The sequence below is a fragment of the Ambystoma mexicanum genome, chromosome 7q (assembly GCF_040938575.1).
Source record: "Ambystoma mexicanum isolate Mex_15411 chromosome 7q, UKY_AmexF1_1, whole genome shotgun sequence".
NCBI lineage: Eukaryota > Metazoa > Chordata > Amphibia > Caudata > Ambystomatidae > Ambystoma > Ambystoma mexicanum.
Window position 1 is genome coordinate 1,058,318,622 of NC_090941.1, and position 27,255 is coordinate 1,058,345,876.

General features: G+C 44.7%; 1 protein-coding gene across 6 annotated transcripts in view; it reads left to right on the forward strand.

Annotated features, from left to right (window-relative positions):
• The window catches only part of LOC138528604 (zinc finger protein 585A-like), a 512,079-nt gene that overhangs the window by 14,376 nt on the left and 470,448 nt on the right, over window positions 1-27,255 (forward strand). For 5 of the 6 annotated variants that reach the window (XM_069640389.1, XM_069640392.1, XM_069640393.1 and 2 more), the window contains exon 2: window positions 24,783-25,462. In XM_069640389.1, the coding sequence (XP_069496490.1) occupies window positions 24,806-25,462 (657 nt within the window). In that variant the 5' untranslated portion in view covers window positions 24,783-24,805. Of the gene's footprint in view, window positions 1-3,248; window positions 3,284-24,782; window positions 25,463-27,255 lie in introns of those variants that run through there. The other variant, XM_069640391.1, reaches the window with a different exon arrangement.

The window sequence follows — 27,255 nt, forward strand, 5'->3', positions numbered from 1 at the left end:
ATACCTCCCCCTTGCCCCGCTTTGATTTCTTAATGGGGTACACGGCCATGTTGCACTTCAAATCTGATGGTCCCAGAATGCCTTGTTTCATTAGTGTGAATAAAGTTTTGAATATCGCCTGCTTCTCTGGACATAGGGTATTGTTTTGCACTTGTCAAAATAGCTCCTTTATTTGAGCTTCATTTTCACTGCTCCTACTCCCTTTAATCGGCCCACATCATATGGGCTTGTGGTCCATCAGACGCTTGGCTGTTTTTCCATGTCTTCCCGAAAAAATGGTGGCTTTATTTTTTACCAGCGCCATTCTCTGTGGTCCTCTATACTCTCAACTTTGATCCAAAAAGTGAGACGTATAAAGAATACTAATTCGTCATCTAAATAATCATCTCTAAATAGTTCCTCATCTGTCAAGTCTGTCAGTCTGTATCCTTCATTGTGGGCGATCACTGTTCTCCATCCCCTTCCCTCATTGTCTGTCTTGTGAAGCATCACCCTTTCTTCTCTTACCACTGCTGCTTCTAATTCCAACTTGCCCTCCCTCATCATCCATGGGAATTTCTGTCTGTCCTGAACAAGTAGTTATCAGGCATCCTTATTATTTTACCTGCCAATTTAGGCAACTATGATACTAAAACATGCACTCCATACAAAAATACTTCCTCGTCTAGAGGGACTCCCCTTAAAGCTTTCCTTCCTGCAACGGATATATTCCCTCACATTTATATAATGTACCCCCGGGGTTGAACATACTATGCCTTTGTCAGTAAAAGATATCGTCATGTTAAGTTTTGCCATTAAATCATGTCCTAATATATTCACTGGTGTCTGTTTAGGATATAGCAATGGCATAGCCATGTCGTGTTCCCCTATAGAAATAGGTAATTCATCTGTAAATGGAACTAAAGGCGTCGCTCCAATAACTCCCTGAGCATTCATGGCAATGCCGACATTGAAAATGTTCCCTCACGGATACGTGAACAAGTCGCTCCAGTGTCCACAAGAAATGAATATGTCTTGCCTCCTATCGTCACCTTAACCCTTGGTTCCTCTGGGGAACTGGTGTTACAGATAGTACTGAACCCATCAGTTCGTCCTGTGGGTTGTCCTATTGTGGGTATAAATTAATTCCAGTGCCTGTGAACGTTTTTCCTCCCGCCACAGTCACACTTCCTACTTTGGGTTAAACTACCTGTGTCCATTGTGATGCTCCTGTCTGTTGCATAGGAATATATTATATCTGTTAAGTGGGTGCTTGTTGCATTTGCATAGGTGCTTGCTGTTGCTGCCCCTGTAATGATTGGGTTTGCATTGACGCTTGCTGAAACTGCTGTGGTTGTGGCGCTTATGCCCGATTTTATGTGTGTGATCTTGTGCATCAGCGTTCTACTCTGGTGTATATCCTATCCCCCTCTTGAAGATGGCTTATTCTGTTGTGGCATGGCTGCTGTACTTCTACATACACTAGCCATGTGTCCAGCTTTCCACAATTCCAACATATTAATGATTGTCCATTAAATCCTACCCGTCCTTGAGGGTTTTGAAATCCTCCTCGAGGCCATTCCCTCTGCCTCTTGGCACATAATTATACTCATTCTGATCTTGAACACAGACTACATTATTTTGCTGTGGGACCGCCATTACTTGTGCTGTGCTTCCCTCATTAATTGTCAACACTGCTCCTTCTATGGCGAACTTTGATAATCTTTTTTGCTCCAACTTCGCCTCTTTTTGCTTTCTACCCTCTTTTTCTTTTAGCGTTCTGCAGTAATGCCCGATTTCCAAGTGTATCTCTGGCCATGGCTTTGCTTCCATTCCCACCTGTTTTGTTAACTGCCTCTGTACTGGTTAATATGTGGTAAAATAACAGTACCGTTTTTTTCCCACGGTTGGTGTGTTTCTGTACTCCATCTATCCTGAATGAAAGCAATGAAAGCAATGAGGTCTTCATCCTCCTTCATCATCCTAGTTGTTATCTCCTCAATATCTGATGTCTGGATATTGTACTCTAAGCGCTCGCCATAGGTCTGCTCTACAATTATTGAGTGGCGCCCCATCATGCACTGTGTTTTGCGCAGTTAATTTTGGATACCCTGCTCTTTTCCAAATGTCATCAGATCTCTCCCGTAGAATGGCTGACAAATAGGCCTTTGATACCGCCTATAGCTGGCGTCCTTTTCTCCACCAACAGTCCTCCATTTTCCTAATAGTGGGAATTGTGAAAACCCTAATCGTTTGTCATACCTACCCACACTCCAAGCAGCATTATCATCACCTGCTTGTTTTTTCCCTGGCAATGCCTTAGTCTGCTCACATAGGGCGGGGACGCATACTCTGTACTATGCAATAGTACTTGTGGCAGTATATGGTATTGCAAATTACCAAGGGGGGTCCTGGGAGTCCCTCTGCCAGACATTCGTCCTGGTTACGAGAGACTTACCCAGAGTCTTTAGCTCACTATCTTTCACAGAGAAGAAAATATATGGTATTGGTACTGGTGATGTTCTCATAGGGTCCTCTAGATCTAATCATTTTAACCCTTTACGCTTGATTCTCTTGAAAATCCATACGCACCTTCTTGCGTCTTCTTATTTTGTTTTCTTTCTTTGTCTGACATCATTATACCCCAACTCGTATGGCTATTGTCCTCTTCCGCATCCTCAAGATCTAATACACTTAAGGATATAGTCCTACGATTTTCTGATATCTAAATGTCCACCTGTTATATATATATTTTTTCAGTGAAAAAAACTTTGTTAAAGGGATGTTATGATTCCAAGTAAAATCGAAAAACCCTTGAAATTCGCCAGTTATGGTAAGCTAAGCAACCATAACTCGCGGCACCCCCGTGCACTGCTAAGCTTAACACCCAGGACATCAAAGATGACATCACAAATGTCATTGATGACATCACTGATGACATCACATGTCCGACACCCCCCTTTTTCCTTTCCTGACATATCTAGGCCACATGATTTTCTTCAGTAACAGTCAGGAACTAAAAATTGTAAATGTACTATATTTGTAGACTTATCCTTCAAGTATGTTCTTACAATAATTCCCTTATGGTCCAGTCATATCATATGGAACATATACATAGGGGAAGACACATCCTTGAAAGACAGCAATCCTTTTTGTGCATTAAAATTATCAGATTTATCAGCACTTTTTGAAAGTTTTGATGTTTTTTTTATTACTGTATTTTCCCTGTATATGCTCATATTTTTATATGTTGTACTCTATTTTCCTTAGGGTCCAGACACATCATGTGATATATATAGATAGGGTAAGTAACATCTTTGAAACAGAGCAATCATTTCTCTGCATGAAGGTAATCAGTTAGGTTATGAACACTTTCTGCTACTATTGCTGTTTTTTTTTCTTACTTCAATTCCCTTGTATATATTCATATTTGTATGTGGTGTTGTCTCTTTTTGATTTATCTATAATAATGCAATTATGTAGTAAGTGGGTTTTATTACCTACTTATCACAAGTTTCATTGTACACAAAACTCTAATATGAAAACAATTATCATTTTACTATTCAACATGGCAAGGCTATGAATATTGCACCTCCATCATGTATGCTGCACACAATGCCTATGTTTCTACATGAGTACCTTAGTATACTGGATTGAAGTTAATAATAGAATGCTATTTATATCAATGCATAGCTTAATGCACTGATTAGCACTTGATATTTATTCCAATAATCTTTGACACTTTTTTTTATTAACATTACACTAAGAATCTCTTGTACAGGCTTTTCATGAAAGGTAAATGCACATGTGATTTCATCAATGACATTTTTGATGTCATCTTTGATGTCCTGGGTGTTAGGCTTAGCAGTGCATGGTGGTGGCGCGAGTTCTTAGCTTACCATAACTGGCGAATTTAAAGGTTTTTACGGTTTTAACGTCCCTTTAACAAAGTTTTTTCACTGAATTTCATAGGTTTTTAATAGCGCAACTTAACCATAACGTCCCTTTCAATGGATGAAGACCACTAGCATCCTAGGTTCTCAAAGTGGGAACCCGGGGTGGTTAAAAAAAGATTTTTCTTCCCAAACCGGAACCAAGATGGACACCATGGAAAGGGAAGGCGGGGTGTATAAAGAGAACACAACAGGGCATGGGTAGGGGGGACCAGGAGGGAGACACGGGGCATGAGGGGGGTGGGGGAACACGAGGGAGACACGGGGCATGAGCGGGGTGTGGGGGGCAACAGCAGGGAGACACGGGGCATGAGCGGGGGGTGGGGGGAACACGAGGGAGACACGGGGCATGAGCGGGGGAGGGGGGGCAACGAGAGGGAGACACGGGACATGAGCGGGGGTGGGGGGCAACGAGAGGGAGACACGGGGCATGAGCGGGGGTGGGGGGTACAGGAGGGAGACACGGGTAATGAGCGGGGGTGGGGGATACAGGAGGGAGACACGGGTAATGAGCGGGGGTGGGGGGAACGGGATATCCGCTCCTCGGTCCTGCGCAGGCCACTGTGTACCGATGCCGTGTCTCCTGAAAGTCTGCAGCAGCCTGGGATGTTCAGGAAGTGTAATCCACATGAACCTCACACAGCCGCATTGGAGGCCCAGCTGTCCTCTGATCTTATCGCATCAGAATTTTCACTTGTTATGTTGTGATAATCACTTGTGAAGTCTGAAGTCACCGCAGAGCTTGCCACAGATGCCAATATACGAACAATAAACTAAAATGGTGGGCGTCTCTGAAAATAAGACGCATTGCACGCTTTACTGCAGCCAATGGGAGAGCACGTCAGTGTCCACGGACATCACGCAAGTCGCTTGCCCAATCCCCGTCCTGTCCGCGGAGCGAACAGGGAAGTGTGTCCGCGAAGCAGACACAGATATCACTAATTTTGTTCACTTACATTTTTGTCTTTTTTTTTAAAAACGACTGGACGGATTTACATCAAATAAAAAAAAAAAGCACGCTTTCGGGACCAAGCCGCCACTCCTGCTGCAAATTTGGTGTAAATCCGTCCAGTGGTTTGGGATGTAGGCGTGAGCAAAGTGTTTCCCCATTATGTCTATGGGGGGAAAAAAAAGTTTTGGGACCCCCCCTATAACTTTGACCCCCCTGGACCAAAATTCAGAGTGGGCCATATACTTTTTTTGGAAAGTTTGGTGAGGATTCGTCCAGGGTGAGCAAAGTTATAAGCCGCCCAAAAAGTGCTCTTCCTGTGGAAACAGCAACTTAACCATAACTACATGGCCACTACTGTGGCCATGTAATATATCTTTTTATTTGTATTTCTTTTCCCACTTTACGTACGTCTTCTCCCACTACCTTAGTGGGTGCATTCTTCTTTTTTTTATTTACACCCACTCTGCAAGTAGGAATCCTTAATGTTCCGATATGGAACTATAGTGTGTGCCCTTTCCATCTCTCTTGAGCCTGTGAATTTGAGGTATTCGTATCTCTCTTTATATAATCCCCAAATATCTAGTTACTCTCTGTTTTTTGTTTATAACATGACATAATTCCAATCCCTCTCCCCATATGCTTTTACCAACTATGATGGTCTACTTACGTCTGGTCCTCTGCTCAAGTCTGCCGTCATTGACTGATCCGTAATCAGCTAGTTCGCCTTTCGTCCGCGGGGCACCTACAGGGACCTAGCAGGAATTTCTACAAAGGGGGACCTGTCGACCATATGTCGATCACGTGACTTTAGTTTAGCGCACTGTTCACCGTAGGGTACTCCGCACTCGTCTAGCTTATGGCGGGAGGAGTCAATTGTCTGGGAACCTAGGTCTAGGCTCTAGGTCGATTAGACCAGAACCATCTGCAGTACTACCAAATGCGCTCTAGCACCTTGAAGCATTTGTTGTGCTAAGTTGGAAATACCAATAAAATACTTTGGACCCAATAACTGGACAGACTCAAAGGAGATGGTAAAATACGGCTTAATCTCAAGAAGTAAAACAGGGCGAATAAACACTCATCAATTCGACTCATGCAAAATCACACTGTCATATCATTTATTTGCAGCTTATATAATGCTAGATGTGTCATCTATGACGTCTTCGTATGTGGTAAACTTCAAAAACCTATTGAGGGGTGGGATTGGATTAGGGGATCATGTATAATTATAGAAAATGTGCGTGTTAGTCACTCATTGGTGGTTTCTGTTCTGTAAGACACACCCTGAGCTACTTCTAATCACATCGTTTAGGGTACTTGTCATAGCAAGAAACTTATACTTTGCAACATTGTATATAAAAGTACATGGCAGGCAATTCTTATTGGTTGGCAACCCAAATCCAACCTTGGACATTCGGCTTGTTAACAGCACGTAAATAGAAACGAAACCCCAGGTGGTTGGAGATGTGTCAGCTTCCCGTTTGTTTTCCAATTAGGCCACCCTCTCTCATCGGTAGGCCTCATGCCAGTGTATTCTGTTTGAAGACTGACCTTGCCAGTCTGCACTGGCTTGGGACATTCAAGGGAAGGGATTGTATGTACACCACTATTTTAGCCCCAGGCCTAATGAATAGCCCGTGTTTGCAAGCTCTTTGTCAAGTGTTGCAAGACCATGAATTTGTTCATTTCGACAGTGCATTTAACATAATTTGTTTCAATTTTGTTAGGTGCATTTGCTCCTCTTGGCCTTTAGAGACTTGCTCACTTTATCCAATATTGACTTTATGCCCTTTTAATTATCCAATGTTTGACATCAATAGATGTTCTTGTTGACCTCCTAATCTTTGGGAAATATGTCCTTACACATGGTCTGCTCATAGACTCTCTTTGTGCTTTTCCTTCATCTCTTGAAATGGCATCCTTGGTTCAAAGCCAGTGTACTTCTTTATTTTGCAAGGGTAAAACCGATTCTGCATCGTCTCTTTACGTTTAAGATCCTGGGCTCGTATTTTGAGGTAGCCGGGTTGATTGACATGAGTCATCGTCCATCTTGTTATGATGGTAGTCCTAAACGTTGAATATATATCTCTCATGAGCAAGCTTTTATGTATTCTTTCTAGCTTGCGTTTCAGAGTATTTGCAGTTAATGACTAGTGAACATTTCATTCTTCTTTGTATTTTTTAAATACTGCATCATGGAGTACCAGTTTTTCTTAGTATTCCAATTGGATTGTCATTCTTAAGTATTTACATATCGTTTCAACATAGGTTCATATATCTTCTTTCGGATGTTCTTTTGTGTTATTAGACTTCGTTTAACGTACATCCATATCACACACCATTTTATTCATGGCTGCTTTTGGACAACTTGGCAAGGGACATCCTTCTTGATGTGTTACCCTCATGTTGAAACAGTGGAGGTATCTTCTGAATGGCTGCCTGAGTGCATATCGTTTTTACTACAGTCGGCGTGGTATGGACATGTCGCATCAACTTGTGCATGGGTTCCCAATTGTGGCTCCTCGTGTCATTCCAATAGGGTGAGGGTGCGTTGACTAGGGAGAATGCGTGCATTTGCTCCTCTGCATCACTGTCTCTCAGCGTCCACACCTGGTCAAATAGTGTGATCAAAGGCAAAACCATACTTCGCCAAGCCTTCCTTCTTTTCTCTTTTAACACAGGAGAAACCATTAGAAACAGGTTATTTGTTGACAGTAAACCCAATCGAAAAACTGTACCGGACCCCCAATCTGGTGGGCATGATGTTAGGTTGGAATGACCCTGAACTTTCTACCCATTCCACCCGCAGATGTGGTCTAGTGGCTAAGTTGTTCGCATCCCCAATTGACCACATTGTGTGATCATGGTCAAACTTTTATCTCCCAGCTTTCCAAATTAAACAAAATCATATTTTCGTGATCAAATCACTTTTAATGGGAAGAAAAAAGCTAAATGCTGGTAAACAAATTGGAACAATGGCCAATTCACTTGACGAATACAGTGCAATACTGCTCATCACCAAACATGTTAATTTGTAGCAAACATACTTACTTGCTCACCACACACAATCTTGCAAAATAGTACACAAATATCTGCATGTTCACCAAACATATCTAAATTCCCAGAGCGATTGGCTTTGTCTGTGCTTGTTACCAATGTAGTATTAGTGTCTTCTGCATTACAAACTGAAGTAAAATGGCAGCAGTGTTCATAGAGGTTTAATTTCAGACTGAAAAAGTTGTAGAGTTTTAATTATTATTATGGTGTTTCAATCAATCCAAAACACTATTTGCCACATGGCCATAATAAATGCACAAAATACAATTCAACAATTAAGCTAAAAACAAAACAACCATGTAGTTCCACATAATCGTAATGAACAATTCATGAAACAGCCCTTCCATTAATACTGGCTCTGGCATAATGGTGGGTAATTTTAAAAGGCAAAAAAGAAATACGAACAGTTAATCAATAAAACTGTATATGGAAAAAATCATAAGGATGGTCTACATATTTATTTAAATTTACATTTGTAGGAGCACACTTAACCCTTGGGCGTCCAGGCACTAGTTCCATGCAGATAGTGAATGTGCATAAATACCCGGCAGATAGCAAGCGAAAGGGATGCTAGTTGAACATGCAAGTCTTTCGTTGTTTCTGTAACAAGCTCGAAGATGGTCAGCCCTCAAGGCGGGAGGGAGCGAGTTCCAAAATTTTCTGGCAGAGACAGGAAGGCTGTACCTTTTGGCTTTGGATCACTTGAACCTATGTGGTTTCAGTAGGTGGCGCGCGTCGGTCTGGTTGAAGAGTGTCAGGATAGCCTTTGGGCCAGATAGCGAGGGGCAGTGTTAAAGAGGCCAATGTTGTGTAATGGTGAGGATTTTGAACTTTATTCTTTCTCTGACGGGGAGCCAGTGTGCCTCTTTCCTTGCCGCGGAGACATGCTCATGTTTGTTGAGGCCAAGAGCGGCTTGGAGTGCATTGTTTTGTACGGTTTGCAGTTTGTTTAGGTTGTTCTCAGAGGTACCCCAGAGGAGCACATTACATTAATCCAGTTTATTGCCAATAATAGAGCGAGCAATGTTGAGGTAATTTCCTTATAGATAAAAAAGGGTCTATTGGCATTGATGGATTATGTGGTGTACGTGGCTGACGAGGCAATGGCATTGACCTGGTGCTGCATACTCAATGTGGCATCTAGGTGGAATCCAAGCATTTTTACAGAGGAGCTGTAGATGGTGTGGTTGTCAACGGTGCACGAGTGATAAGCTGGGCTCAATTTGGCGATGTGGGCTGGGTTGCCTACAAGAAAGAGTTCCTTTTTCTCATTGTTAAGGCGTAGGAGGTGGGTGGCCATCCAGATTTGAATGGTTTCATAGATCGGACTTTTGAGAGTCTGGGTGGTGGTTGCCAGTGAGTGGGAAGAGAATCTGCATTCAATCAGCATAGTTTGTGTATTTGATGCTGAGTGAGTCGAGGTGGCCGAAGAGAGGTGTAGGAAAGGCATGGTATCACAAGTATGTCACTAACACAATAGATACAATTTGTAAAACCTTTATTGAAAATGTTGGGGTCCGAGAAACTCATATGTTGCCCTATAACTAAAATGGGAGTAGTCTCGACCATCAAACGATAAACAAAACAGTCAATTCAAAATGGCCTATGCTAACAAAACCTAATGTCTGCCCTATTTCTTGTACAAAAAATGTAGAAAGGTGAAGTTTATGCAAAGGAAGAATTGGTGTTCAAAAGAATAAAGATAGTTGAACCTCCTCCTCCCGTTAATCCTCACGGAGTAAGGCTGTCCTTGTAGGCAGAATGACACACTCTGGCTCGGTCTCTGACACTCTAAGCAGTTCCAAACCGTGGATTGAGGCCCACATGACCTTCCACGTTAAAGTCTTTCTTTGCCTTTCAAAATTGTATTCCAACGTAAAGTTCACAAAGGTCCCCCGCTGCTGGGCTTAGCCCTTACAGCACACAAATCACATAGTTCCCCCCGCTGTCGGGCTCAGACCTCTCCCGCCACAGTTCAACACAAACTTGCTAGTGGGCTCCCTTCCTCAAGCTTGTTGTATTTCGGGTCTCTCTCAATCAGGCTCGGACCCCTTTTGGATGTCGGAGACTTTCGAATGTGCGTGGCTCTCTTTACAGACCACTCCAGGACCACTTGATTCAAAGTTCACTCTTACTCTCATTACAATTCACCTTTACTGTTTGTTCGCTTTATAGCTTTAAACTATGTACCTTTCACAGAGACTTTCGAATGGGCTACTTCCTTTCGCTGGACCACTCTGTTACTTGGTATCGCTGATCTCATAGCTGCCTTTTACTTCCAAGTTCATTCACAGGTTTGCTTTTCTTCTCGTCTCATCCACACGCGTGCAGCTTTTGCTTGTGATATAATGTTGCTACTTCATTCGCTTTCACACACACCGATCTCTCAGGTTGCTTGCCACCTCACCGGCTGTGTGTGCTTCTTTCTTGTTTTGCAATTTCCAATTTACGAGTCAAGGCTAGTATCGTAGGCTTTGCCTCACCTCCACAACCCTGCCGTTCACCCGGGAGGGTCGCTGGCATCCTTGAAACACAATGCAATCCTCACTCGTGGGATCTGGCCTTCTCTGCACGTCTCTTGCGGTCTTTAGGAGGCAGCGACTTCCAGTAGGGAACCCTTGAGGGTTTCGGCCTGCTGCTCTCGTCCCTTAGTCTGTTGCTCTGCTCCAGTAGGTGTGCCTTTGTCCTGGAAGTTCTGCGTACTCGTTCTTCGTACTCGTGTTCCGCCTTGTTCAGAGTGTGTCTTTAGGTGTTGCCTTTTATTTGTGTGAGGAGAGCTAACTGGTGTCCGGTGTATGCACTTAGTGTCAAGTGCATGACTTTGCCTGACTCGATTAACGGGACATGTTCAGTACAATGTGCAAGAGTTAGTCTGGTTACTCAGTCGCCCTCTTCCTCTGCCCAGCGTTTGTGTAAAAAGGGTGGTGGGAGTTGGGATTTTAGAAAATCCTACAAAATAGGATGGGGTAGTGAACAAAAAAGGAGCAAATACCCTGTCTCACCAGCAGCTGTCTCATCCCCACTTTCTGAAGACCCTCACCCAGGTGATCCTCCCGCACTGGTCCACCACAAGGAGCTGGATCCAAAAGTGATGGGCGTGTCCTGGCCACTTGGATGACGAGACCCCGAGGACTAGCGGCTGCGACACCCTTTGGTTTCTTATAGAGGTTTGGTATAACCATTGTAGAGGGTGGGTGACACACAGGAACTCTGCATGTAGATTCTGTGGGGCATGAGGAGTGGTTGTCGGAAAAGGCTTGGGTGGTGCATTTGGCGAGGAAGCATGCAACCCACTCGGTGGCAGCTGTCGAGAAGGAGGCAGAAATGGTGAGGTGGTGGCAGAGGGTGGTGTGGTCAACGAGGTTGAATGCAGCAGACGGGTCAAGGAGCATGAGGGGGAAAAGGTTGCAGGAGTCTCTGGAGTCGTTGAGCTGGTTCTTGAAGTCGTTGAGCTGGTTCTTGAAGTCAAGTAGAACTGTTTCCTTGCCCTGTGTTGGGCGGAAGCCGGATTCGCGAGGGATAAGAATGTGGTTTTGCTCAGTGTTGCTGGCTTTGGATGTAGGAGGCTTGGTCAATGATTTTTACCAGGAAGAGGCCTGTGGTGATGGGCCAGTAATTGGTTGGAATAGATGGGGTGAAGTGAGAGCTTCTTGAGGAGGGGAGAGATCCAGGATTCTTTACCGATGTGGGGACTGAACAAGAGGCGAATGAGGCATTGATAATGGCAGTGATTTACGGTAGTAGGAGGTCATTGCATTCCTTGATGAGTGGTAGGGGGCAGAAAAATAAGTATATATTAGTCTCATGTGCTGCCAGTATCCCAAGATTTAAGGAATGAGCAGAGGTTCAACAGACTCGAGGTAGCATTCAAACCCAAATTCCTGTTTGCTCCTTATGTAACTTGGGCCCAATTTCAGACTATGGTAGGCTTCTTACATATTTTATTTTATTATTCACTGTGAACAATTTCTTTACTTTGTGCAACGTGGCTTTTGTGATGAGCTCTGGGTGCTCCCTTAGATTGCATTCACCCAGATCAAAAAGAGTTTTCTTTATGTGCAACTCATGGTAAGCTTGTTTCCCCCTTAGAGGCTTAGCAAATAGAGTAGTGCAACGCGGTTTGCGGCAAGACCTGGGGCGTGCCATAACCTCAGCCAGAACAAAATTGTCTTCATGACCACTGTATCCTATGGGGCACAAATCAACCTCCATATGAATTAATACATTGGCCGTCCCCTGGGTTAGCATAGGAAGACGCTTCAGAAATGTGTTTTCTATTTTTGCTAAGCCTGCAGAGTTGGCATATCCCCGAGATTCTGCCCCATAAAGAGCAGAAGTAACAGCTTGTTTCCTGTACATCTCAACAGCTGGGCTCATCGCCCCCCTTCCGTACCGATTTAACAGAAGTAAAAAAAAAAATCCCGACAGCACCACTATATTTTTCTAAGGTGACAGAAGTTGTGTCCATTTGTGCCGACCAGGACCCATTCTCATTGAAACGAGACAATGGGTAATCATAAAACCTGTTTTGTTGCCCTAATATTACGGGGCTTTTGTTTTACAAACTTCGGCTTGAAAAACCATGGACTTAGTTTTATCAATGTTTAGGAGCAACTTAAGCTCCCCACATTTCCTCTTGAACAACGCCAAGGAGGCTCTAACCCCCTGAGGTGAAGTAGACAATAAAACTGAGTTGTCCATGAAAAAAAGCACAGGGTATTTTTCTGAGCCCCGTTTCAGGCGATCTACAATGAAGATGCAAAACATCAGGGAGGGGGGGGGCTAGAACCTGCTAGAGAAGACTTCCCAGAACACCGGCAAATGCTGTTTTAAGCATATAATTTGATCTTCCTTAGGTCGGTGTATTTTTGAACAAGCATGAACAAATGAGAACTTTGATAACCCGTGCCCTTTCTATGACTGCATTTTAAAGGTGGACGAAATTACGAAAAGGGTAATCGAAATTTTTGGGTGGGTTGGAAAGGCTAGATAAGGGGTTGTGGTGTTCGTGAATAGTCAAAAATCGGTGGCGGAGGCAGGTTTGCACCCCCCACCCCCCAAAGATTTTGATGACCTTTTCGGAATTTTATACACATTTAAAAGGCATTCGTAATAATGTCAGACGATGAAAGAACATACAACCGTACTAATGATGTTGTTTTCTTCAACCCATGACTAGACAAGCGCTAGGATGACCCTGGCAAATATTTTGCCAGAAACATCCTTGAGCGAAATTGGCTGATAATTTGTTGGTTGATCTTGTATATGGGCACTATTTCGGCTTGGTGCCAAGAGTCCGGCACTATGTTCTTATTGACGCATATAGAAAAAGGTTTCCACAAGACAGGGACCCAGATACGTGGCTCATCTTTAAAGATCTAGATCGGATCCCGATCTGGACTCGATGCCTTTCCCCTTTCTGAGATTTAAAAGCATTAACAATATTGTCCAGCCCAAGGTTAAGCCTGCTCCATTCCATGGCAGGGCAATCACTAACAACATCAGAAGTAATGCTGCACTGAATGTCCTCATTCCCCTATACTTCAACATCCAAAAGTGCAACAACCGCCACTAACCTGAGCATGTGCAAGACGCTCCCGTGTTTGTTTAAGAAATGTGTCTTTCTTCATTTTGGTTATTCTTTTGTAATGTGCTCTGCTTGAGAGCAAAAGCAACTTGTCCACGAGCGGCCGTTGATAGGCTTGTTATTGTCCATTGTTTGGCTTGCATGCAATCCTCATCAAGCTATTCCACCTTTCATAATGCATGTTTCTTAACTGCTTACTTGGGATGACACCAACCACCTTTCCAAATTAATGGAACATTTCCGGATCTTGCATGCCTTACATGCATATGGTATTGTAATGAGGGAGGGAACAAGGGGAAAAAACGAGATATTCAGAGCCCTTGAATTTCTGAATTATACGATACGATTCTGCACAGGCAGAGTAAGTGCATATAATACAATTAACAGTGTAGATAACAGTAAATGAGTTTGACGCAGTTTTTCCAAGTGCATTGAGGTGCCACCTTGCAACGAGGGGATACATGGAAGATAAATAGACTATCTTCTAGGCAGGGTACGTCCAGATCGTGCACGGACGGTACAAGAGGGGGGGATAACGGCAGGGGTCGGGGTTCCAAGTGCGCCCAGTCAGTCAGAAGCTGGAGTAAGTGCTGAGAGATGCCACTCTCATGGGTCATTGACCAAGTGCAGTAGCGATGAGGCAAGTGCAGGCCCGGAGGCTAGTGCGAGACGACTGGCAAGGGTGCCAGGGACCTGTGAGACTCTGAGGTACACCCTGCGGCCAGTCAGCAAGCTGTGTGGAAAAGGAGGGAGAGGGGGATAGTGAGAAGAGAGAGGGAGGTTAGCAGGGTAGAGGGAGATATATACTTTCAATATGAGGCAGAATGGACTCGTAAAGGTCTGGTCTTGCTCCGTTAATTTGTCCCACTTAACCGCCCTATGTGCATGACCGACAACATTTAGTGCCTGATTTGAAAAAGTAGCGTCATTAGTTAAAAACAAGTTATTACAAAGATAAAAATGAGAGGGATAAGGGACTATGATCGCTGTCAAATTTTTCCAAGACCTCAATTCGATTGCCTTCTACCAGTCTCTAGCAGATATACAAACATAGTCAATCGGGGTGGAACCGTTTGGGCCAAAAAACGTTTTGCAAGCTGGTTGGTCATTACTAAAATGCTCATTGCATGCTCTCAAATCAAGCATATATAAGATGTGAGCCGTTTCAACAGCAAAGCAATGAGTCCTTTTCGGCCGTGCAGCAATCCAAGGTGGAATGTCCCAGGCCTCATCCTGGTCCTCTCAAGTCCCCTCTAAATCCAGCAAGGGTTCTATTTGAAAATTGAAATCCCCACAACCACTTAATGGGTATTATTCAAATCGGACTCATCCCAGAACAGTACCAAATCGTGGATCCTGTTTATAGTAGACATGGTGTTCGGCGTATTATATACATTATATAACATGAAACCGTGTCCATTGGTAGCAAAGGCTGCCACATGTCGGAGATTAGCCAGATCGCTTGTCCGGGCACAATATGTCAACCCAGAATAGGTTCAACTCAAATAAGTAAGCCCCCGCTGTGGTGTCCCTAGGTCCTTTATGGGCATGGATCTTGTGCAATTGGTAGCCTTGCATTTCCACCTGTTCCGTGACCCAGATTTCCTGAAAGAAAATGAGTTGGTACTGCCTTATATAATTACTTCAGTACGAGATCGACAAGAGTTTAGAAATACCTGCAATATTCCAGGAGAGAATTTTACAAGGTATGGCCGGGGCATCCACCCTGCTGCCCAAATTATGTCAATCAACTCCGTCAAGGTCTTTTTCAGTGACAAGTTGGCAACCACTATTTGCATCTGCAGTGAAGGGGGCACCTATAGGTACGGTAACAACATACCCTGAGTTTTCTACACCCCCCCTCCCCCCGACCTTCCCTAGTGTATCCCGTCCGGTGTTCCTGTGACAGAGCATGGGCTCTTAAACTTATTGAGGTGCCTTGGGAAGGGTACGTTCGATAATCAATGGCCAAAAGGCCACCCACCCAGTGCCTATTGACTAAAACAGTGTGAATGCAGTCAGACTGACTGTTTGGCAACCTTGTTGGCACACAACTTACAATATCTTCCCTTACAATAGAAACACACCACTATACACCTCTGATCCAGTGGGTACATTTGTTTGTCAGGGAGGTTTAACACTCAAAAACACTGGAGAGCAAGCTAGGAGCACCATACATGGTCACAGATGAAGGATCAGCCCTCATTAGCCTCCTTTTTAAGTTGTGATTACCCAACATTTTTCCCTCTCTCCCAAGCACTTATGCAGCAGCTGCCCTCTGATTATATGACACTGAATTTCTCTTTTAATAATCGACACAGCTGACCTTTGGGCTCGAGCAGGGACTAAGGCGGTTCCTCGTCGTCCAAGGACACAACTCCCTTTGGTGGGGCTCCACATCTCCACTCTATGTACTCAGCAGGGCATTCAACGAATGTTCCAATTTTGCAGGGCTCACACAAATTTACCCAAATGGGCTCGGTGACAAAAATGCTGATGCAAAACCTGTGGAGCCCAACACTGCAAGCCTGCCCTTGTCAGCCCGGGCTTCACTGTGAGGCTTTGTAGACGTTCAAGCTGGTCTCTACAGGAAAAGGGGACAGAGCACCAACAGATCGCACCCACGGCGCCCAACACTGCAAAACCGACCTTGTCATGGTATTTGAGAGTGGATCTAGCTTCAGGACCAACTTCGGAGCTCGGAGAGCTTTACAAAGGAAGGAGACTGTTAGAGAAGCAGAGGTACAAGGCAGCTGGGCGCTAACAACTGGGTAGGGGTATTTTGTGCAATTTGGCAGCAAGGTATTTACAAGCAACCATCGGAGGAAACAGTCTAAGGTAGGGTGTGGAGTGGATTGTGTGTGGACCTAAGTGTTAGATAAAAATTGTAGCACAAACCTCTGGAATTTTGTTTCTGATGCTTGTTAATCTGCTTAGAATCACATGCTTTGCATATAGTCCGACATCCAGTGGTAACCGCAGAGTATTGCATCTTGTCTTTCGACGATCGAAAGGGGACGTCGGCATAGGCGTGTCTGTAACACTGTCCCTAGCGTGACATGTAATGTACCCAAGATCCTCACACGCCGAGGTCCCTCAGATTGTTTTTTTCCACCCAGATAACTGGTCGCCCTACAGCGGAGCTCTTACAGGAGACATTGTTTATCTTTGACCGACTATTGGTTTCCCCGTTAAGTCACCTCGACAAGAACAACTTCGGCGGGGGAATTTTCTACGGCGTTGGTTTTCGGCACCTAAAATCCGGCGGCCGCAACTTCCACTTGGTGGGGCCCTCAGGCTGACCTTTACAGTAGGTAGAGTGGGGTTCGAGGTGGCCATATTTTCGGTATGTTTTTCCTCCTTTCCCCTCTTTACCCTTTAGGTCTGGTCATCTTCCCCTTTTGCTATGGAAAGGACTCCTTTTAGGTTCTGCCCTAAGTGTAGGTCAGATATCCTTGGAAAGACTAGCACAATACATGCAACGCCTGTCTCCCATTGGATTATAACGAGAAGCTGTGTGCAGCGTGTAAACTCCTTCGGCCTAAGACCCTTATGGAGCGCCGGTAAAACGGTGGGCCGTGTATGGTATGTTGCGGGTGGAGCCCCCTTCCCCCACCGCCACACCTGCCGAAAGTGACGGTGGGGGACTTCTGATGACCAAGCATCCGTTGCATATGTGATCGACCTTGAGGCGGACACTTCTAGGTCCGCCACGCCCGTCCCTTCAGGGCCTGACTATGGTCTTGCTTCAGGAACAACACCCGGCGACAGGGGCGTACAACCACATCTCACTAAGCACACAACCCCTAAGCCTATTTCGACGGGTACGTCGAAAAAGGTGAGAGCACTAACAGGACCGGACGAATATTTCGGCAGATTCTTCGGATCCAAAGCCTTCCCCTCATCCGCAGCAGCGTTTTGCGACTGGGCAATTGAAATCAAACCAGGGCGCTACCCCTAAATCAGGTGCACACGTCGAAACACGGAAATCGGCCGCGGTGGGCCCAAAAATCACGACTAGGCCTCAAGTTGAAAAGCCGACCGCTAGGCCCTCTAACGCCGCAGAAGGTAATAAATCTACCGCTAGTCCATCAGAGCATCTATCTCACGTAGATTCGGCTATTATCGAAGAAAGCATTGAGAGAATTACTTTGGTGGTTGGGCTTACTCCCGTTCCACCGAAAAGCATGGGACAGGCCGCGGATACTCCATGGCACCCGATCCTCAAGAGGACTATGAGGACAGTCAAGAGCCTCTTTCTAATACTCTAAGAGGCCATTTTCGATGCCATAGCGTGAAAGACAACGTTTTTCCAACCGTAGACCCTTCTGGGTCCTCTAAATGGACCCAGAAGGGTCATAAAGACTGTCGCCCACTGGTACTGCGCAGAATTCGCCCGACCTCCACAATTCAGACCACCACGCTCACAGCGCCTTTCACCGGACCATCTAGAGATCCTGAATCAAGAGGTGGAAGCGCTGCTGGGAAAGGACGCCATAGAAGTCGTCCCTATTCTTCAAGTAAACAAGGGTATTTATTCAGTGTACTTCCTTGTACCCAAAAAGGACCTCACATGCGCCCTGTTCTAGACCTGTGCCCAGCGAACAAGTTCATAAAACCTCAGAAGTTTTGCATGGTAGCGCTACAGGAGGTGATCCCACTATTGAAACCGGGAGATTACATGGCAACATTGGACATGAAAGATGCATACTTTCGTATTTCAATGTTGCCAGCGCACAGAAAATATCTAAGGTTCATGATAGAGGACAGGCATTACCAATTCAAGGTACTCCCCTTCGTCATCGCATCGGCGCCAAGGGTGTTCACGAAGGTCCTGGCACTAGCTGCAGCACACCTGCACAGTTTATCAGTCCCGGTTTACCTTTACCTCGACGACTGGCTCATAACAGGGGATTTGTACATCACATGTTTTTTGAACACCCAAAAAACCGTAGACCTTCTCTTCAGTCTGGGATTCTCCATCAACAAGAAGAAATCCAGTCTAGTCCCCAGTCAAACAAAACAATTTCTGGGAGCTCTAATCCGGACGAAAGACGGCCTCGTCTTCCCCTCCGACGAGAGGGTTCAGAACATGCTTTTCCAGATCCCTCAATATGTAACCAGTCGGGAGGTGACGGTGCGCAAAGCCATGCGCTTGCTAAGAATGATGGGGGTCATGCATATACTTGGTTGCCCGTACAACCTGTTGTCTCAGGACAGGGGGGGGAGACCCTACACCCGTGCCCACAAACTCTGAATTTAGCAGCCTGGCTCCTGAGATCATAGAGTTTGGACACCTACTGCTCCCTGGACATACTCAGAGAAGCTAGAAAACCTAACACACGTTATTGCTATACCAGCAAATGGAAACATTTTGTCATGTGGTGTAATTCCAAGGGCGTCAATCCCATTGATTGCTCACCCACACACATTGTGCTGTACCTTACTCATCTGTTAGACACTGGGTTGGTCTTCAATTCCCTAAAGGTTCCTCTGGCTGCACTCTCAGCCTACACCACATCTCAACAAAAGGTGTTGTGGTAGAAGATACCAGTGATCAAGGCCTTTATGGAAGGGGTTAAGAGGATTTATCCTCCCATTTCTCACCCAGCTCCTGGGTGGGACCTAAATATGGTTTTGACCAGGCTCATGGGAGCTCCCTTTGAGCCAATGCATAAAGCAAGTCTAAAATACCTGACTTATAAAACGGCCTTCCTAGTGGCTATCACTTCTATTAGAAGGGTTAGCGAACTACAGGCTCTTTCTGTTCTAGACCCTTTTGTTACAGTGCACAGGAATAAGGTAGTTCTGCGCACTCACCCCAGATTTGCGCCTAAATTCATCTCGAAGCTCCATGTAAACCAATCGATTGAACTACCTAATTTTATCCCGAATCCCACTAGCAGGGCCGAAAGAAGCCTACACACACTAGATGTGCGCAGGGCAATCATATTCTATCTGGAAAAAAACTAAACCACTGATCAAAACAAACCAGTTTTTCATTTAGGGGCAGCTGGTAGAGAAGGGGATCTGTCTCTAAATCAGCTATCTCAAGGTGGATTGTCAAATGCATCACACTATGTTACACTCTTGCTAAGAGAGAACTGCCCTTCAAGCCTAGAGCACATTCTACTCGAGGCACTGGGGCATCCATTGCATTCATTGCAAATGTTCCCCTTGAGTCCATTTGCAAAGCGGCAACCTGGAGTTATGTACACACCTTTACAAAACACTATTGCCTAGACACTCATTCTAGGTCTGATTCTCAGGTGGGACAAGCAGTACTAAGACATCTTTTCTCTACTGTTCCTTCTCACAACCCACCTCCAACTCCGGGTACTGCTCGCTAGTCTATGCACAGCATGTGATTCAAAGCAGATTAACAAGCATCAGAAGACCTGCATTACTTACCATAATAGCATTTCTGATGATTGTATCTGCTTAGATTCACATGCGCCTTCCCTACCTCCCCGCTCCGTGTGGAAGGAACATAGACATCTTACTACTGCTCTCTTCATGTACTCACTCACAATAGCCTTGGGCTCCCTCATGGCAGAAAAAATGCAATCGGAGGGACCTCAGCGCGTGAGGTTTTTTTGGGTACACTACACGTCACGATAGGGATAGTGTTAAGCCTATGCCGACGTCCCCTTTCGGTCCCCAAAAGACAAGATGCAATATTCCGCGGTTACCACTGAATGTCTGACTATATGCACATCATGTGAATCTAAGCAGATACAATCATCAGAAATGCTATTACGGTAAGTAATGCATGTCATATTTCACAGAACTCCGACCTCAAAGGACAAACACTTACAAATATATAAAACACAGTTGCTAACCTTGAAGATGTATTTCTATGAAGTTCCAATCGATCGGAACTTCAAAACTGCAATGTTAAGCCAGTGGGTCTGTGTTGGGAAAGTTTTCTCTTGGAGCAACGTTTCCTCAATATTTTATGAGATCCCAAACCTTTTATTTTTACACCTTGTGCTGACTTTTTACAGAGAAGTGAAGTCTTCAGCTTCACTTCTCTGGCCTTTTGCTGATGTGTTATGGGGAAACTTGCTAGCCCTTCAGACTGCCAGTACTGGGAAACTATGCTTCTCTTTTTCTTTGTACATGCTATCTATTTTGGGTAAATATTTCATATTGCACAATGCATCTTCTAATGCAGTACAATGGGGATACTTTTGTATCACCCTAGAGCTACACGGAAAGGATTTCTGGTTACTTTTAAATCTGCCTAAAAAGTTGGTTGCAGCAGTTAGATTTTTGCCAATATTTACTGTCTTTTTTTGTTAGCTTTCGTGTGTTTATCGCATTTGGCTACTAACTGTAGCTAGTGTCCTAACATGGCCGTGCCACAAGGTTATTCGCTTGTTCTTTGGACATTCTATTCTTTGGCCTTCTTCCTGCCTTGCCAGGTCAGGAATTTCCTTTTATGGTCCTGTATTTGACCAGGAAAGCCGTGTTTTTCTCTGGCTACTGGAGGCCAAGTGTGCTAGAAGCCAGGAAGTGGGCTGGGACTGTCTGGTCCCAATCCACAAACTGTTTTCGGTGTGTCTAGAGTGTATGCATGAGTCTGCCCACAGTGGTCCCTGATTGGACCACTGTTGGGGTGCGTTTGGGGTGCGGGGTGGGGGGGTGCAGATCTTTTAATTGGAGGGAGTTTCTGCACTCACCTAAATTTAAGATGAGAAGAGCAGCCCTGCAGCCATTACAACAGATCTGAAGAGGAGCCAAGTATACTGTGTAGCTGTGCAGATGAAGGAAGACCTGTGGACCCGTATGGAAGAGGCTTGGTAACCAACTCTTGCTGCAGTCCCTGTGGAGCCCTGTCTGGCTACTCATCTCTGAACACTGTTGCTCATTCTTCGACACTTTGGACTGGTGGAAATAACCAGTCTCTACGTCTTCTCGTGGCCCTGCAGTTTGGCGTTTTTGAAAGTGTCCCTGGCCCATCCAGTGGGCTGGCTGACCAACTCCACTTTGGGATACTTCGGTGGAAGTGTTGCCGTTCCGCATTTTGACTCAGACCTCAGGGGTCATCAGCTTGTGTTGCAAGTAGTCTTCCTGTGAAACCTCGGCATCCCAATATCAACGAGCACTGAGATAGAAGGCTTTCTTCGACTGCAACAACTGTGACGCCTGGCGTCGCCTTGCATCGGTGACCATCGCTGGAGCCGGCCTTTCTGCTTCTGGTAGTGTTCAGAAGAGTCCTTCATCGGTGCCTGCTGCATTCATCCATTGGAAAGTGTTACATTCTGCTCCTGGACCTGTCCGGAACTACACTTGCACCCGCAGCTCCTGAGCATCAGACACTGGATCCAATGGTGGAAAACCCTACCTCCAGCGATCCTCCTTCGACCTGCTAAGTCTGAGGAAAAATCAGAGTGCAGGTGGCGAGTGGTGACAATACTTACTGGTGCCCCCATCTCCACCCTTCAAATGTTTGTGAAGAACTTTGATTTAGTTTAAAACTTTTTACATTGGCAACACTTGTTCCAAAAGGGAGAAACGTGTTTTACTCACCAGTAAACCCTTTGACATCCATCTGGGCCAATCTTCACATCCACAGGACCCTTTCCCTAACTTTTTCCCAGCTTCTAAAAACTGTCTGAGAACTTTGAACTTTTGGGCACAAGTTCCCCAGTCAATTTGGGGTTGGACTTAATAAGTTAGGGTTCCTATTCCTGTGTACTGTTGGTGCAATTGTCAGTTACTTGCCTTCCCTTTCAGGTATTGAGGGGAGGGGGTGTGAATTTGTATTCTTTGTGTTGACTAACAGTCACTGTATATATGTTTTATATTGGTAGTAGTGTGTGATAGAATTACCTGCTCTGTTCGTTTTTTTATGGTGTGTTCTTTGGCCAATAATAAATATAGTATTTGTATACTTCCTGTCTGTGTAATCTGTGACCGCTTCACTGTGTGGACTCATTGTGGACCCCTCACCCCACTCACCTTGCCTTAGACTAAGCCAAGACCACTCTCCATGCTACCTTGATTGGTGTGGCTGAACTCCCAGAGTTTCCCCTGGGCACTATAACTAGGGAGGCCTCCTGAACTCTGTCCACTAGGCCAGAGTTTAGAAATCCATTTTAACAGTCAGCATCGCTGATCCCACCTGAGGATAATTCTTATATGGGAATTGAGAAAACAGTGTTCTCTTTTTATCCCCTCAACGGTCCGCAAGGCACCAAACCTTTAAGTAGCTCATCTCATAATTGTCTACTCCTTCCAATGTCTGTTTCATGCCAATATTTGCCCGCTTTAAAAAATAAAAATTTTTTTAAAAAAAAGAAATCGGCTTCATTCTCTTTCTCTCATGAATGTCAGACTTTCTATATAGTTTCTTCAATTACCTTTTTGTTTTATTGCCTGCACCCAGCAGGGCCGTGAATTTTGAGAGCAATGATGATGATTAAGGACATGTCTCCGTATCTGGTGCTAGATTCTCATCAACACAAGCAGACTTCGCTTAGTAAGAAGCCAACATATGTGCATGTGTCTTTAAAACTAAATTGCATGATTTGGTATTATTTTCTTTTTTTGTACCACTTTTGTACCAGTAAAAAAAGTCAGTTTATTTTGACCAAGTTCACAACACCTGCACTTATTCCAAATCTGAGCCCTGTGCATGAACCATTAGCCCTTACGTACATATTCACCAGCCTGCCCAAACCTGCTGCTCTGCTGTGACTTTAGTGTCTACATTGTGAAGTAGAATCAATCCTCTACTGTGCTTGGCTACATTCACAATTCACCCACCCGAGATAGTGGGGGGGGGGGGGGGGAATGGTTTATAGTCTTTCCATCGAAAAATGTGTCATTGAAAATTAAATCCATCTAAAAAAAAGCCCCAAAAATTAATCCATTGAAATGCTATCTATTCTGTTGCAAAGTGCATATCCATCGAAACTGGTCCATCAAATATATGAATAAGTTCCAGGGAGCTGTCCAGTGCTGAAAACTTTAATTGGGCAGTTTCTAGGAGGGTGCCCCCCTCCCCAACCCCATTTTCCTAATGTAACCCTTTCCGCAACCCAAGAACCCAATTTCCAACACAGCCATACATCTACTTTAAGAGTATTTTTGTGTTGGAATTCCATCAAAATCCAGTGAATTTCCTTCAATCAATATGCTTTTCAATGGAAAAACATTTAAATGAGTGAAATTCGATGCAAATGAATTTGTTGGAAATACTGGATACCGGAGGAAATCACACTTGCAGGTTTATCAGTAGAACCACTTAGCAAAGCACAAACAATGAATGATGCATGACTGTGCGACAGTCCAGATTTATTGTGCCTTTTAACATGCTTACATTGCAATAAATGCATAATATACACATGGCTCTGGTAGGCTCCAACCAGTACTCGAGGTGGCAGTGGTGCACCTGAAACTACAAAGTAACACAGGTATTCTAATTCTACTCAACCCTCTCCTGATCTACCAAAGGCTGCTTAGGAGCTGCTGCTGAGCCAGACTTGCATGTGTTTGCTCTTCTGTGGAAATAATAGTTTTGTTTGTCAGTGCCTGACATGTATAAAAATAGAGGACAGACTAAATCATCCTCTCCATGCGCAACATAGGAACACCAGATGGAAGAAAGCAAGCAAGTCCCTCCTTATGCTGATTAGTCCAGATCATCCCAACAGCCCAATAATCATGCATTACTTTGACATCCATTGGTGCCAAAAGTGCCATCGGAAGCCAAAACAAAAAATAAGACTGTAAAAGGGGAGGGATCAGTCAGGATAACCCTTTTAACATAACAGGATGACGGATGATGGGAGAGTTATTGTTGAACTGATTGTGTTGTAACTTCTTAAACTCCTGCACCCACTGAGGGGGGCCCAGAAGGCCACAGATAAAAAAGAATCATTTGCCCTGTGGACTCAGGACATTGTGTGGCGGGTAGGGGAGGAGGACAGAACTTGCTATCCCCTCCCGCCAAAATAGGCAAAACTAGGCTACTTTTTAGGATGCTGTGTATCGTAAGGGCGCTCAAATAGTTAAAGCATCAATAGCTATATTATTTACAAATAGCTTTATTATGCCATTTAGAGAAATCGCCAAATAGGGACAGTTTCAACACTCTTGTTTGGCTGCTTTTAATGTCTTTGTTAACAAGGTCAGGATTACATTGTATTACTTTGTGCGGTAAGAATATTGGATGAACCTGTTAGAAGATGCATTTTGCTGTCCTGAGTCCAGTTCTCTCATACACCTTTTCATTCTTTGGCAGGTAAAGAGTCTATAGAAAGAAACATGGAAGGGCACCATCTGCAACCGTTTTCTGCAAAACAAGAGCCACCGGACACATTTTTGGGAGATCACAAAGGCAACCTGTTCATGCCTTCTGTGGTTCCTCGGTACTGCGAGGGTGGACCGAATCCAGTACCGCCACCGGTGGATCCTGCTGGTGATGGACTCAATCCAACCGATGTATACAGCACTGTTTTCTGTAAAGTCGAGAACCACATCGGAGAGCAAGAAGGAGACGCTCTGGACAAGTGTGGAGAATCTGCCAAACCCTCCCCGGGCAAGAAAACTTTGAAGCCAAGTTCAAAAAAGGCCCATGGAGAGCGACAGTTCAGCTGCAGTGAGTGCGGCAAGAACTTCATGCGGGGGGCTGATCTTGCCAAGCACCTGCGGACACACTTGGGCGGTGTGCGAGCCTATGTCTGCAATGCGTGTGGAAAGTGCTTTCGGCGCAACACTTCCCTCATCATTCATGAGCGGATTCATACTGGAGAGCGGCCATACGAGTGTGTTCAGTGTGGCAAGAGCTTCATCCAGCGCCAGCATCTGACCACGCACCAGAAGATCCACACTGGGGTGCGACCCTTTCAGTGCATTGAGTGCGGCAAAGGGTTCCGTTGGAGATCTGAGCTCATAAAGCACCAGAAGATTCACACAGAAAAGGTACTTTTTAAATATATATATGTAATGAGATGAATGCATGCAGCAGGGTAACAATCACTACCAAGATACCTGTATATCATTCCTACGTGTGATAGAGTGCCATTAAGAGCAGATTATCCCTTGGAGACTGTCCCATTTCATGACTTGGGCTGCCATTTTGTGAACTCTTAATAATGTCATGCTCTTGCACCAGCAAAGAAAAATCTGTTGATTGAAGCCTCAAAAGAAATAAAAAATGGAAAAGGCAGAAATTCTCTCTGGCCCAGCGTTTCATTAGAGCACTGTGTGATTGTCTAAACAGCTCCAAATGAAAGCCAATCTAAAAATATGACTTGCTAAGAATGCATTTCCTAACATAGGCATCATCCTCCAGATTTATCAACGTTGATAATGACTCTGGCACATAGCCACTTTTTGGCAGTCACAGTCATCCGAAGCTTCAGTGATGGAAAGTACAGGCGTTCTAATTCAACACACAATTTACTCATCCAAATACAAATTTGAACTAATTAAACAATATTGTTAAAATTACCTTAAATTGAAGATATGCACACAATGAAGCTGTGCAGTCTTATATGTTGTGCATTTTGAAACTCGTCCACCTGCTACAAAAGCACCCAGTCTTGATACAAGTATGGTGGAATTACCAGTGGTTATAAAGCCTCAGAAGTGGAGGTAAATTCTACAGAATACAAGGTGGTAGTGTTGCCCATGGAGATTTCAGGAATTGCTGCCAGAGGCTAAGTGCAAAATGTATTTCCTCCTCTTTGCTATAGTAGCTTAAGTGATGTCCCTATGTGGAATACAAATACGCTGAACTACAACACACTGTCAAAGGCCAAAACCTCAGAGAAGCTTGCATGAGCGGTTTAAAAAGTATGGTTTTGCAAGCCCATGGAAGTCTCAACCTTTGCTGACACTAACCAAAAATGTTGTAATCTTCGAGACCTGGACTGCTGAAAGGCTGATGCAAACAGAGTCACAGCGGAGCAGAGAAGCAGCACGGAACCACTCTCCATGTCTGAGAAATCCAAGATGGTACGCACGCCACAGGTTAATTTGCTGTTTTTCAGGCCCACACTGATGTCACGACCCTGAAACAAGGGACCCCACCGATAATACAGTAATAAGTCCTAATAGAGCCTATCTCACAATTATCAGTCCGCTCTAAAAAATCCAGCAATCCGCTTTAATAAATCTTCAATGAAGAAACACCTATCGGGGAGGGGTGTGAGTAACGACCCAGCCAGTAGTCCAGGAGCATAAAAGATTGCATTGAAACATAGAGGGGGACTACCAGAGTTGGTAGACTTGCATTCCTGTGCTCCCTTGACACAAGAGGAAACGTGTGGCAACAAGACCGGCTGGAAGAGGGTGTACTGGAGGAGACTCTGTGCTCACTTGGATGAAGCCAGTGAGCACAGTCATTGCGCCCCTGAAAGAGAAAGGTAGTCATGGGATGTGTTGCATTGATGTCCTACCTACAGGTTACTGGAATGCTAAAGTCAGAGGCCATCACCAGTAACTGAGGTTTAACAGAGGATTCGGTGGTTGGGGGAGGGGATTGAAAAATATCAGTTGCCTGACATGGACCCTGAAATGGGAGGAGAAATACTCATTACCAAGATGTGCGAAACCAATGTCCGGAGGGGAACAATTTGTCAGGATTAGTCAGGCGAGTACAAAGGCAGCAAATATGGCAAGGGAAATGTGCACCCAGGAACAACGACTCAGGTATGCTAGAACCCAGGAGTGCAAATAGAGTGTGACATCAAAACCAATATATGAAAAGG